We start from the raw sequence: 13918 nt of genomic DNA, 5'->3' as shown, positions 1-13918 counted from the left end.
GACAGAAATTCAGCTGAGGCCACAGGCTGCCAAGATAGCATCAGGTTTTGCTGAACAGCCCTGAGCTGTTTTCTCAGGCATGAGTCACCAAGGCAGTTGGTCTTTCAGATTATTTTGCAGCTGGGGGCAGCAGGAACATAGCTGGACCTTTCCAGGTCCCCTCTCCCTCTCTCTTCCTTTGCTAAGTGCAGGAGTAGTTTCTGAGTCTTGGTTTTATCATTTCGTTAATTATCCAGGCAAAACCTCCTGCCTACAGAGTTGTGTTATCTGAGTAAAAGGACACTGCCTATTGACTTAAGAATTTTAGAAAAGCACATTTTTTTATCTGCTGTAATTTGAATTGGGAAATGGTCACTATAAATGAAGGCATTTATACCAAATAAGAAAAACTTTTTACAGTGTTTCTCAAATATTTGGAAAAACTTCTACAGTGTTTCTCAAGTATTTACAGTGTTTCTCAAATACTATAGTGTTTCTCAAACATGAGCATGCATCAGCATCACCTGGAGAGCTTGTTAAAAGTGCACGTTGTATACTCTATCCCCAGAGTAAATGAGAAGGTCTGGGGGGAGCCCAAGAACAAGTTACCGGTGCTGTTGATGCTGCTGATCTAAGGTGCCACACTTGAGAGTCCCTGACCTAAGAAAAAGGTGCAGAGCGTCCGCCTACCACATGGGAGGTCTGCGGTTCAAACCCCGGGCCTCCTTGACCCGTGTGCAGCTGGCCCATGTGCATGCTAATGCGCGCAAGGAGTGCCCTGCCATGCAGGGGTGTCCCCCAGGGGAGCCCCACGCACCAGGAGTGCGCCCCGTAAGGAGAGCCGCAGCGCGAAAGAAAGTGCAGCCTGCCCAGGAATGGCGCTGCACACATGGAGAGCTGACACAGCAAGTTGACACAACAAAAAGAAACACAGATTCCCGTGTCGCTGATAAGAATAGAAGCGGTCACAGAAGAACACACAGCGAATGGACACAGAGAGCAGACAACTGGGGGAGGAGGGGAGAGAAATAAAAATAAATAAATAAATCTTAAAAAAGGAAAAAAAAGAAAAAGGTGCAGAGGGCTCACTGGAAAATAGTAGGAAAATATGAATGATTGAAAGGACACAATCCCCCATAATCGCACAGCCTGCTGATAAACATTCAACATTTTGGTATATTTCCTTCCAGCTTTTTTCACTTAATGTTGTAACATAAGCCTTGTCCCTGTATCATTAAACATTTTGCACACTTGTCTTCTTGGCTGCAGATGTGTTAGATGGTTTTACATGTTTTGTTTAATTCCCAAAAATGTTGTGAACATTTTTCTGGTAACCTGTTCACTCACAGTGTTTCTGCTAAGCCTGGATCGCATGCCTGGGGTGGCCTCTGTTCAGAAGTCGTTCCTGGACCACGGCCTCAGCCTCCCCTCCATCATCTACTTTGAGGCAGCGCTCTCCAATTACTGTCTTGTTTTAACCTCAAAACTGAATAAAACCAGGCTTTCAGCTTCCGCTCTGCCCCCGGGTTTTAAAATTCACTTCATCTTTACGCAGTAGGATGTCAAAGACACAGGGTACCATTTCTTTCAGAAATAGAGTAGGTAGTTATTCTAGGCAAAATAAAGAAGGGAAGGAACCTGTTTGATCTCTGGAGACTGAACGGAGTACTCATCAGTCAAGGATTTAGTAGAGATGGATCACGGCATTATTCAGACATATAGGAGACACGGGGAAATGCTTTTTAAATTGCTGTGGTCTTAGATGATGGGCTTGCAGTGTCCTTTATGGCCCGAGTAGCTCGTAGTTTGCTGGGAGGCAGGCCACCTTGCCAAGGAGAAGCCTGTGAGCAGCATGCGTATGCACAAATACGCATACGTATGGTCCATTTGCTAAGGTCTGAAAAAGAAGGAATAGCTACCTCAACCAGCCCAATCCTATAATCGTGTAAATGTACTAGAGTGGTTTGGGCTCAAAACGTTAATTTTCTGCCTTGTGCAAATCAGTATTTTGGAAACTATCTGGGTAAGTCCTGAAGGCTCTTCCTGTCACCTGTGTAATTTTGCCATCACAGGGACTGTCCCTTGAACTGTTAAGCATTATATTTGAGAGAAATTTTGCCTGTGAACATGGAATGGAAGAACTGTATCCTGGAAGAACTTCTAGGTGGAATTAGAAAGTGTTGCCAAACAGGGGAAGAGAGGCTTTTGTACCACGCAAGTCTGAGAACCCAACTTCTCAGAGGTGTTGAGTCTAACTGAACCCTTGCATCCAGGAGCCCAGTCAGCACTGTGGTTCCTTGGAGGATGATAACGGACGCAAGGCAGGTCTTCATCAAGGGACAACTGATTCCTGATGGCCCCTATCCTGGGGAAGGATGGCACCTCCCAATGAAGCAATCAACTGTGGTCATGTCATCATCTCATTATTTCTGCAGCCCAGCCGCTATAGACCTCCCAGGGAGACTGAGCATGGAGGGTGATCTGCAGAGGCGGATTTCCCCATGGGCTGCACTAAGTGGCAGTAGTTGGAATTAAAGGCGACTCAGGAATGGATTGGAATTGGCTGGAGTGGATTGGGATGATTTATTGTCAGTGCCAGAGCTCTCTGACCCCAGTCTGTTTAAGAGCTTGTCAGCATCCCAGGAGTAGTTTGTGCACAAGCCTGCACTGATTAAAAGAACACTGCTAATCAAGAGCCTGTTAGAGCAGAAGCCTGTTAGAGCCCAAGTCCAGGCCACAGGGCTTACACGGCTGCTTGGGGGTGACCGAAATCTGCAAGCATACAATTCCAGGAATCATAGGGACCTTCCCTTTATCCTGGGAGCCAGAAGGTGGATAGGGGATAAGATTACAGTGAGCAAAGGCAAAAAAACTTAAGATCAGCTATGTAATTTTCAGAGTTTGAGGTGTTTCCCCTGCCCTTAAGGAAACAATCAAGAAACCCATTAATATAAGAATCTAAGAATCTGTGCATATGTAAGAATCTAAGGACTTCGCTTTCAGATCTCTCTTCTTGTTTTCTCTCATGTACCAACATTCTATAGCCATTCCAGACTTGCCCATTCTTTAACATACCCCTGTTCCTTCCCCTACCCTTTTAAGATCCACCTCAATTTTTACTTCTTAAAGCCTTTCCCATTCTTCTGGGCATGGCTGATAGTTCCTTTCTCTGTGCTTCCACACTACTTGGTATATACCTCATTATTGCACAATCCCAATTATCTTGAAATTATTTATTCCAGTCCACTTTTGTTTTCCTACATATTTGTACATGCATAAACAACAAAGACGGTTGTCCTATTGTATCATATACAAATGATATCATATTCTACCAGCCATTCTGCAACTTGCTTTTCATGCAGTATTTTTAAAAAGTGCATCCATGAACCGTGCTGTAGTTTATCTGAACAGCTTTATAGTATCCCATTGTATGAATGTATGTCTTACTTATCTCTTCTTCCTACTCGTGGACATTTATATTGTACTTTTAAATAAATGCATTGGACATTTTTTGTGCATGTCCATTTGTACAATGTTAGATGTGTGCATGTTCAGTTTTACTAGATATGCTAAATTATTCTTTAGAATGATTCCAGTTTACATTTGAACTGGCAGTGTATAAAAGTTCCTGTTTCTTCACATCTTTATCATTTCATAGTATCAAAGTTCTTGGTTATGGCCATTCTGATAGGCTCTCATCTCAGTGTGCATTTCCGTACTTACCACCAAGATTGAGTAACTTATGTTTATTGGCCATATGAATTACCTGTTCATATTATTTGTCTATTTTTCAATATTTTGACTAGCACCATATCTGCTTCTGGATGGACTAAGGGAAGTTCAGGGTCTATTTTCTTTCTTTTAATCATCTCTAACAACTAAACTTACTTTCCTCATGCATAAAACATTTCCTCAGACAATGGCAACCAACAAAATCCAGCAATGGTTTAAAAGGTGAAGAACTACATGTTATAATCTCCCCTCTATGTAATGCATACATGTTGGAAATACCTCATGCAGGAGAGTTTATGAGTTTGGTAGTAATAACACAATCCCTTCCTTTTGTGGGTATTTTCACATATTATTGACATACGTATCTAGATCCATTATATCACTTTTCAAAGCAGCTTGGTGAGGTAAGGAGGATAGATCTTTGGGCAGTGGTCTTTGACCTTGGGCAAGGTTTCCCTGAGCTGTTTCAAGGAGTGGTCTCAGGCATGGTAGGGTCTTCTCAGTTTACAAATTCAGAAAATGAGGTTCAGAGAAATGAGGCGATTTCTATGCTGTGCTAGTGGCAGAGGTGGGGAGCTGGCACTTGATTGTATCATCTAGGTAGACCATTTAATAACTTTCAGAGGAAACTGGACATTTTTTATATTTACATTTTGTATACTGTTCTTTACATTTGCCACTTTATAATTTTGAAAATTCTCTAATATCCATTAACTTGAATATTATACAGCAGCTTTGTAGGACAAAAATGCCTCAATTGAGGTAAACATCTTTAAAATTCCTGCAAACTGGTCAAAAACATTCATCTGAAAGACTCATTGTGTGTAAGAGTAGGGAATTTGGGGAATGTTACCTGAATAATTCCCTCAAAGTTATTAGTTTCATTTTCATAATCTAAAAATTGTGTTTAAGTTGAAATTTAATTTTTTCGGTAATGGTTTTCGTGGACAAGCAGTCTGAATGTAGTATTTAGTCCATTTTCAATTGGGATAACAGTGGAGTTCCTATGTGCAAGTCTGAAGCCCCAGTACCTCTGTGTGCAAAGGGAATAATGAGAAGCATTAAAAAAGCAAAACAAAACAAACAAACCCTTATAGAGAACATCAAACATATACAGCTGTGGAGAAAACAGTGTCATATACTTCTATATACCCATTCCCATCTCTTAGCAACTCAAAGCCATACTTGTTTCATCTAAATACTCCTCACTTCCCTTTTCCCCACTGGAATATTTTGAAGCAAATCTAAAACATCATATAACTTACCTGTAAATATTTCGGTTTGTATCTCTAAAAAGTATTTTTTTCCCCTAAACAACCAAATACCATTATCACAACTTAAAGTTAATTTTATGGATGTGTTCAGTTTGATTTTTTAAATATGAATCTAAATAAGATCCATATACTGCTTTTAATTGATATCTCTTAAGCTTTTAATTAACAGATTCCCTCTTCCTTTTTGAAACTTATTTTTAAAAATTTGACATTGAAATTTATTTGTAGAAACTAGATTTTGTGCTTTAGAATTTTCCACAAATTGGTCTTTGCTGATTTTACCCATATGATGCTAATGTGTCCCTTTAACCCCTGTATTTCTTTAAATGAGAATAAAATTTGGAGGCTTAATTAGATTCAAGCTTGGTTTTTTTTTTTTTTTAATAGGATCTCTGGCTGTCTCTTTTTTTGATGTCCAGAATCCCTTAATTATGCTTAGATCCCTTAATTCATTGGAAGTTGCAAAATAGTGATATCATAGTATCATTCCCTCTGTATTTATTAACTGAATTATGTCCAAGGAGAGAAATTTCCCCTCACCAACTATTTAGTTACCCTGAGATACACTTTATACAGGAAAGTTAGGATAAATGTTTGCTTCCTTATTGACTAGTTCTCAAAGCAAGTTGCTTCCCTAGCATCCTCTGAGAACCCTGCCCCCCCCCCCAATAAAAAGATAAAGGTGAGGATTGTCACTTTTGCTTTATCCTCTAATTTGACGTGGGTATTTATTGAGTCATGAGAAGTTACCTCCTGTATGGTAGTTTTGGTTTCCTTCCTGATGGGTGAGTAGAGTAGTTGGGAGACAGTGAATGGAGAAGCACTGAAACCCAGGGAATTGAATACAGACTTTGGGCCCTGGAAAACCTGGATTTGTATCTTGGTGTTGCTACTTCACAGCCACACGCTCCTGGACAAACTACTTAACCTTTCTGAGCCTGAGTCCCCACATATGAGGAAAGTTAATGATACATATATCAAGGTTCAAATGAGATTATGAGGGGTCCAGCCCAGGGCCTGGCTGATGATGGAGACCTGGGAAATGGTAACTTCTTTTACCCAGATTTTAGGGAATACAGCCCACCCTGCCGCCCTCTAAGCAGAATTGACTCGCTGAAGTAGGAATGGTGCCCTGTCCTGGGTGCTTTGAAGGACCTGACCTTTTTTTTTTAAAGATTTATTTATTTATTTTATCCCCCCCCCCCCCCCGCTCCCCTCCCCTGGTTGTCTGTTCTCTGTGTCTATTTGCTGCGTCTTGTTTCTTTGTCCGCTTCTGTTGTCGTCAGCAGCATGGGAAGTGTGGGCGGCGCCATTCCTGGGCAGGCTGCACTTTCTTTTGCGCTGGGCGGCTCTCCTTACAGGCGCACTCCTTATGCGTGGGGCTCCCCTACGCGGGGGACACCCCTGCGTGGGGTGGCACTCCTTGCGCGCATCAGCACTGCGCGTGGGCCAGCTCCACATGGGTCAAGGAGGCCCGGGGTTTGAACCATGGACCTTCCATGTGGTAGGCAGACGCCCTAACCACTGGGCCAAGTCCGTTTCCCCTGACCATTTTTTAATCTCTGCCGAGATGATGATGGGTTCCAGGGGTGTGAGTCTCTGAATGCCTGGGTGTATGTAAGTGTAGTTATCAAGTTCAAGAAGTTTAACACTGATATGAAGCTTTAAATCTATATTCCAGTTTTTTCATATGTCCCAATAATGGCTTTTTAAGCCTTCTCTTGTCCCTTGTTAGAGCCTGTCCTGGATCATGTATGGCATTTGTCATTGTCTCTTTAGTTGCTCTTTTTTTTTTTTTTTAAATTGTGGAACATCTATGCAACATGACCTTTCCCAGCTCATCCACACTCAAACATACCATTCAATGGGATTAATTACATTCACTCTGTGGTTGTGGTACCTTTACCACCTTCCATTACTAAAACATTCCCATCTTCCCAAACAGAAGTCCTATACCCATTTTTCATTAACTCCACTCCCCTGCCTTGCCCCTGGAAACCTGTACTCTTAATTTCTTTCACTATGAGCTTGCATATTCTCTGATATTTTCTTTGTAGTTATCATGGGGCTTAAATTCAGCATCCTAAATCTGTACCAATCTTGTTTGCTTTGATACTAACTTCAATACTATACACAAATTATGTTCCTATGCCCCTCTGTCCCCCAACCAACACGTACTACTTGTCACAGATGACATGTTTATACATTGACTACAAACTATTGATTTCTCATACAATATTGACCTTTTATAACCTGTAGCAAGTAAAATGTAGAATTACAAACCAAAAATACAGTAGTACTTGCATTTGTATTTACCCCTGTCATTTCATTTATTGGAGATCTTTATTTCATCATACAGTTTGATCTGTTGTCTTTTCCTTTCACCTGGCAGAACTCCCTTTAGCATCTCTTGTAGGGTGGGCATGTAGTAATGGGGACCTTCCTCTTTTGTTTATCTGGGAATGTCTTTTTTTTTTTTTTTTAAAGATTTATTTTTTATTTCTCTCCCCCCGCCCCATTGTCTGCTCTCTCTGTCCATTTGCTGTGTGTTCTTCTGTGTCTGCTTATTAGCATTTTTGTTAGGTGGTACCAGAAATCCATGTCTCTCTTTGTTGCATCATCTTGCTGCGTCAGCTGTCTGTGTAGGCAGCGCCACTCCTGGGCAGGCTGTGTCTTTTGCGTGGGGCATCTTTCCTTGCAGGATGCACTCCTTGCGTCTGGTGCACCCCTATGCAGGGGGAACCCCTGCATGGCACGGCACTGCTTATGTGAAGCAGCACTACATGTGGGCCAGTGCACCACACAGGCCAGGAGGCCCTGGGTATTGAACCCTGGACCTCCTATATGGTAGGCAGATGCTCTTCCAGTTGAGCCATGTCCACTTCCTTCCAGGAATGTCTTAATCTCTCCCTTATTTTTTTTCCTGAAGATTTATTTATTTATCCCCCCTCCCCACCCATTTTTTTTGCATTCGCTGTCTGCTTTCTGTGTCCAGTCACTGTGTGTTCTTCTCTGTCTGCTTGTTTTCTCTTTAGGCAGCACCAGGAACCAATCTCTCAAATTTCTTGTGCCACCTCAGTGCCCTGTTCTGCTGCGCCTCTTATTGTCTCTCCTCAGTGTCTCTTTTTGTTGCGTCATCTTGCTGTGCCAGCTCTCTGTGTTAGCCAGCATGCCGTGCAGGCCGGTTTACCTTTACCAGGAGGCTCCAGGGATAGAACCCTAGACCTCCTACATGGTAGATGGGAGCCCAGTTGCTTGAGCCATATCCGCTTCCCTCTCCCTCACTTTTGAAAGATAGTCTTGCCACTTTAACAGTTTCTGGTTGGCAGGTGTTTTTTTGCTTTTCAGCACTTTAAATATTTCCTCTCACTGCCTTCCTTGCCTCCATAGTTTTCTAATGAGAAATCAGCACTTAATCTTATTGAGGCTGCCCTGTACATAACACATTACTTCTCTCTTGAGGCTTTTAGAATTCTGTCTTTGATTTGACAGTGTAACTTTAATATGCTGTGACATGGATGTATTTGGGCCCATCTTATTTGGAGTTTGTTGTGCATATTGGGTGTGTATTTTCATGTCTTTCACTAAATATGAGAAGTTTTCAGCCATTATTTCTTTGACTATTCTTTCTGTGCCTTTCTGTCCTCTTCTGGGACTCCTACAATGTGTATATTCTCAGGCTCTGTTTAGTACTTTTCTTGATTCTTTCTTGTTTCTGCTCCTCAGCCTGGATGATGTCAAATATCTTATCTTCAGGTTCTCTGATTCTTTCTTCTACCATTTCCAATCTGCTGTGGAACCTCTCTAGGGAAATTTTAATTTCTGTCACTGTGGTCTTCATCTCTGATTGGGTCCTTTTCATAATTTCTGCCTCTCTATTAATATTCTTTGTGTTTATTATTTTTCTTTCCTTTTCATATTTTCCTTTAGCCCCTTGAGCATATTTAGGACCATTTTTTAATTCTTTGGTACATCCCAGGTCTGGGCCTCCTCAGTGATGGTTTCTAATGCTTTCATTTTCTCCTTTGCTTGGGCTATTGCTCCTGTTTCTATGTTTTGCAGTGTTTAGTTGAAACCTGAACATTTTGTTATTTTAATATGTTGTCACTGGAACTTAGACTCTCAGGTGTCTGTTCCTTAGGTTTGTATCCAGCTAATGTTGTCACAGAGCTTTTCTTGAATGCCAAGAGCTAATGTTTAAAAAAAAGGAAAAAATAGAAAACATCAAAATACTTTTCCCAGAACTTGCAGATTGACCTGTATGAGTGCTGTCCTTCAGGGGTTATCCATACAGTGAGTTCAGAGGAAAGCTCCAGGCCAAAGCATACGGGCCTCCCTGTCCCTTCAGTGGTTGTCTTGTCTTAGGCATGCACATGAGGCCCTGGAAATTCCACTAGTTTACATTGTAAGTCCCTTCTTCCCTAGGAAATGTGTTCCTCCTATGCACAGGCACTGCACTGTCCATCCTACAACCAGCAGCTCCATGCCCCAGGCAGCCACTTGACTGTTTTTCCCATAATTTGGAGGAAAACTCTTTGAACCATCTTTTATAGGCAGGACAAATGCTGTGACAATGAGGACGTGTGACCAATGTTCAGCTCCTTCGTCCACCACCAGACTGGGCCATACATATGTGTCACCAGTATGTGCATAAGGATTACACTGCTACTCTGGAACTGGGACCAGGAACCTGCACTGGAAGCACAGGCTGGCGGTGAGAGGGTGGGGGAGGGCCAGCCAGGATCCCAGGAGATCCTACAGCTTTTAAGTCTCCTTTCTCTTGATTCTGTGCTGTCATTACAGTCACATAACTGTTTTTCTGGAGCTTTGAGAAAGATGTTTCTGCCAGTTTTTGCTTGTTGTTCAAAGTTTCTGTGGGGGACCATAGCCCTGACGCATCTCACGCTATCATAATCAGGGCAGGGTATATAGTGAATATTTTCAAGTGTTTTACCCACCTGAAAATCGAAATACGTATAGGGAGTTAAGCTATTAATATATTCATTACCAATCTATTAGCAATATATTTTATGAAATGTGAACATTCATCCAATAAGGCCAGTCATTTACCCACTCATTTTTAAAATTATTTTCTGGTGTTCTGAACTCTGCACCTACTGCTGTATAAGAAACGATTCCGAGAAGGTGACGGCTTCCAGATTTATCCTTGGGATAGGATGTGGAGGGGACGGGTTGATCTGTAGTCTGTTTCTAGGAAGTATCATTGATTGGTTGGGAATAACATTGGCTTTGGTCATGGAGACCTGATCAAGTACATGAGAGTTAATTTTTCTCACAAGAAGCGCAGAGGTGGGGGATACTGGCCTTGGCTGAGTGGCTTAAGGATGTCAGAGCTGAAGTCCCTGTGATGTTCTATGTTCCCTCATGGTCTTAAGACGATTGCTGTGGCGCCTGTAGCCATGATGTGCGTTCCAGGTAATAAGAAAGAAGGCGACAGGAGTTAAGACAGTGAACCTTCCAACTGGGCTAGGCCCCTCTGAAGAGCCCACCCATCAGCTTGTTACTCTCATTGGCTATCCTTAGGAATAGGGGGGTTGGAAAGGAAGCTGCTTTAAAAAATTTTTTTTAAGTTTAACCCATTTTCACCCCAATAAAGAGACCTTCTGTAAGTAAGGAAGAGACAGAATGGTGGCGAAGATATCACCGATGGTGCTGCCATAATCATCTCAAATTCAAGATAATCCTCCCTTTCCATTTGTTCTGTGCAGGCCATCGGGAACGCTAAAACGACTCGCAATGATAACAGCAGTCGCTTTGGAAAGTACATTCAAATTGGCTTTGACAAGAGATACCACATAATTGGGGCCAACATGAGGACCTACCTGTTAGAAAAGTCCAGAGTGGTCTTTCAGGTGAGCGGTATGACTTGGTGGGTGTGTGTTCCCCATAAGCAGTGTGCTTACTTATTGCTCCCTACCTGCTTTGTGCTCAGAGAGCACCCTGTCGTTTCAGCCTGGATGTGGATGTCCTTCTTTTGGTTTTCTTTTTCTTCCTTCGATAAATATTTATTCAAATGGTTTAGGCCTCAAATCTTTATCCAGTATTGTTACTTTTAAATGGGATTTTGTTTTTAAATTCAATCAGCAGACGTATTGAGTACTATCAAGTGCCAGTTCTGTGCTAGACACCAGGAGCCACCTTATTTGGCAGCTTATTAAAAAAAAAAATCATGCATGACCCCTTACTTAGTTTCCTTTTCAAACAAATGGAGTTCCTCTTCTCACTGGCCTCCGTCCTCGATTGCTGTCCACCATCTATCGTACCTCCTGTCTCCTCCATCTGAGCTGCTCGCTCTCCCCCATCCTGGCCTTGGGTTGTGGTCAGTGCAGCCCATGAGCCCAAGAGCTGCCCTCCTCCAGGAGCTGGCTCTTTTGACCCCTCATCACCAAACTGAAATGATGCTCTGCTTTGAGCCTGCCGTGCACTCATTTTTCCCTTGGTTGAAAAGATTTTCTCTTCCTCACATTTTGGCTGCCTTCTGAAGAGATATCAAAGTCGCCTCGGCTGTTGTGTTTCTCGGTGATGTCTGTTTTTGTGCTGGTGCCTATTTATCTAATGAATTTGTAACCACCTTTCCCCCTCCTCATTTTCCTTCGTTGCCCAAGTTCTCTGTTCTCTTTGCAGGTTTCATTGTTGGCCCAGCACCATGCTGTGTTGGATGTACGCTGCCATGCCTGGCTCTAGCCTGGCTCTTCCCTGAGCACCCCAGTGCCGCCTTCTTCCTTTGCCCTCTTCTCTTTGCTCAGGTCACCTGCACTCCCTCCTCCCCAGACCATTTAGCCAGTTTAAGGCACGTCTAGCCGTGAGTGTCCCAGTAGATATCCTGTCTCAGTCCCGAGCCTTTCCCAACTGATACAGCCTGACATCCTGGGCAAGAGCATAGCTCTTACTTCCAGCCTCCCGAAGGAGAAAGGGAGCTCACAGCAGGGAAATTAGACTTCAGAGCATTAGCCAAGCAGCAAGGAAATCTGCCTAAGTGTTTGTTGATTGACCAACCCCCCACCCCCACCCAACCACCCCCACCCCTGTTTGTTGGATACACTGATGTGTCCTACATAGGAGAAATAAATACCTTGGGTGCATACGTTTATTTCATCAGGTAAGTAAAAATCCTTAGGTTGTAAGAAGAACCCATAATAGTGAATGAAAAATCTGGAGGTAGGAATTAGGTGGCAGAGGTGCAGAGGAGAACGTCGGGAAGGGTGGTGAGCCCTGCCTCCACCACCCGAAGCAGCCTGGCATTAAAGTGGGTGAGAAATCATCTTGCGGGTCACTGCTCTAAAACTGCTTAACTTTTTTCCTCCTCCAGGCGGATGATGAGAGAAATTACCACATTTTTTACCAGCTCTGTGCTGCTGCCAGTCTTCCAGAATATAAAGAGCTCGCACTAAGTAAGCAAGCAGGTGACCCCTGTCCTTGGGTGTGGGCTGCTGCTGTGGTGGGCGGCACAGCTGGGAGCTCTGAGAGTGAGAAGGCGCTCTGCCCCTAACGTGGGGGCACCACCTCACTCTCTCTGAGCCTTGGCCGCCCAGCTGGTGAAATCGGGTTAATCCTACCAGGCTGCCTGCCTCGGGAAATGTTTGAGAGAATGAGGCAGGGGTGGGAAAGTGTTTTGCAGAACATGAAGGCATTATTATTTTGAAAGATGTTTCTACTTTAAGTGCCATAAGAAATGTCCTAACCCTAAGATCCTAGAGATTTATTTAATGTCTCTCACTTAATTGTGGCCATGTTTCATGTTATATTTCAGGATTGTGACCAAAAATAAAAAAGAGAATGAAGTGGAGGATAAAGCAGATGTGGGCTGGCATGCCTGGCTCTAGCCCGACTCTTCCCGGAGCACCCCTGCCCCTTCCTCTTCCTTTGCCTTCTTCTCTCTGCTCTCTTTATTGATGGGCATTATCAGTGCCTACCAATAAAGCATGGGCATTGCTACAGAGGGTATAGGTGGCTTAAGGTAGTGAAACTGTGGGCCTTTGAGCTTTGGCCCTGTCTCAATGCTGTCTCCTCTCTGCTAAACCTGCAAGGAAGCTAATAGCACATCATAGTTGAGCATTCAAGTGAGGGAAATGGAACAACAAAAAGCATCTCTCCACTGGGGCCAATGGGAAGAGTCACCTGGTATGGTGTTCACATCAGATAAAAGGCAGCCCTTGCATGGGCTGGGCCAGCACCACCCTTTGTTTCCCCTGTTTGCTGAGGGTGTTTGCTCAGCTGTTTGCTGAGGGTGTTAGCAGGCTTAGCTTGCCAGAAGCTGTTGATAGGGAGCCAGTGGAGCTGAGAGCCAGTATAGTAAGCCACCCTTAGCTCTGGGTGCCACACGGACACTGCATCTCTCCTCGGGGCCTGGGGCCTGGAGCCTGGAGCCTGTTCCTCTTCCGTATGTGGGCGCTTCGTAATGCAATGTTGACCAACACCTGCTGCTGTCCTCAGAGCTGTCTCCTGTTAGAAGTGTGTGATGAGGGCAGGCCTGGGGTCAAGCAGCATCCTGGTATCTATTGAAAGGTGGGGGGGAGTTCATTAGCAGCAGGTGGTGTCCAGGGCTGGGTATCTAGAGAGATTGGCTGGTCTTTGTGCAGCTGTGAGAGAGAGCGGCTTCTGAGCCCCGCTGTCTCTGACCCAAACCCTAGCCTACTTAAGGGCCTGGCGCCAGGCCTGCGTTTGACCACTCCAGGCAGTTACAGGACAGGGCGAGAGGGGCAGTGCTGAGGGGAGCATCGCTGAAGGGGTCAGGAGGGTCCCAGAGGAAGGAACATCTACACTGAGACCCAGTAGTTGTGTGCTGTCTTCTAGTTCAGTGACTGCAAGGCTGGCTCTCCCTGGCGGCACAGTAAACCCCTCGGGAACGAGGAAGGGATGTTCCCTGCTAAGCAGAGCAGGTACTGCCCAGTGCTTGTTGGTGACCTGCCCCA

General features: G+C 43.9%; 1 protein-coding gene across 1 annotated transcript in view; it reads left to right on the top strand.

The window, feature by feature from the left end:
• MYO5B (myosin VB) overlaps window positions 1–13918 on the top strand; it is a 373786-nt gene that overhangs the window by 206686 nt on the left and 153182 nt on the right. Inside the window, exons 6-7 of the mRNA XM_058277683.2 lie at window positions 10715–10858; window positions 12316–12397. Of these exons, the coding sequence (XP_058133666.1) occupies window positions 10715–10858; window positions 12316–12397 (226 nt within the window). The remainder of the gene's footprint in view (window positions 1–10714; window positions 10859–12315; window positions 12398–13918) is intronic.

Source organism: Dasypus novemcinctus, chromosome 16 (genome assembly GCF_030445035.2).
Source record: "Dasypus novemcinctus isolate mDasNov1 chromosome 16, mDasNov1.1.hap2, whole genome shotgun sequence".
NCBI lineage: Eukaryota > Metazoa > Chordata > Mammalia > Cingulata > Dasypodidae > Dasypus > Dasypus novemcinctus.
The sequence above is the reverse complement of the archived record's forward strand: the minus strand, read 5'-3'. Positions and strand labels throughout refer to the sequence as shown.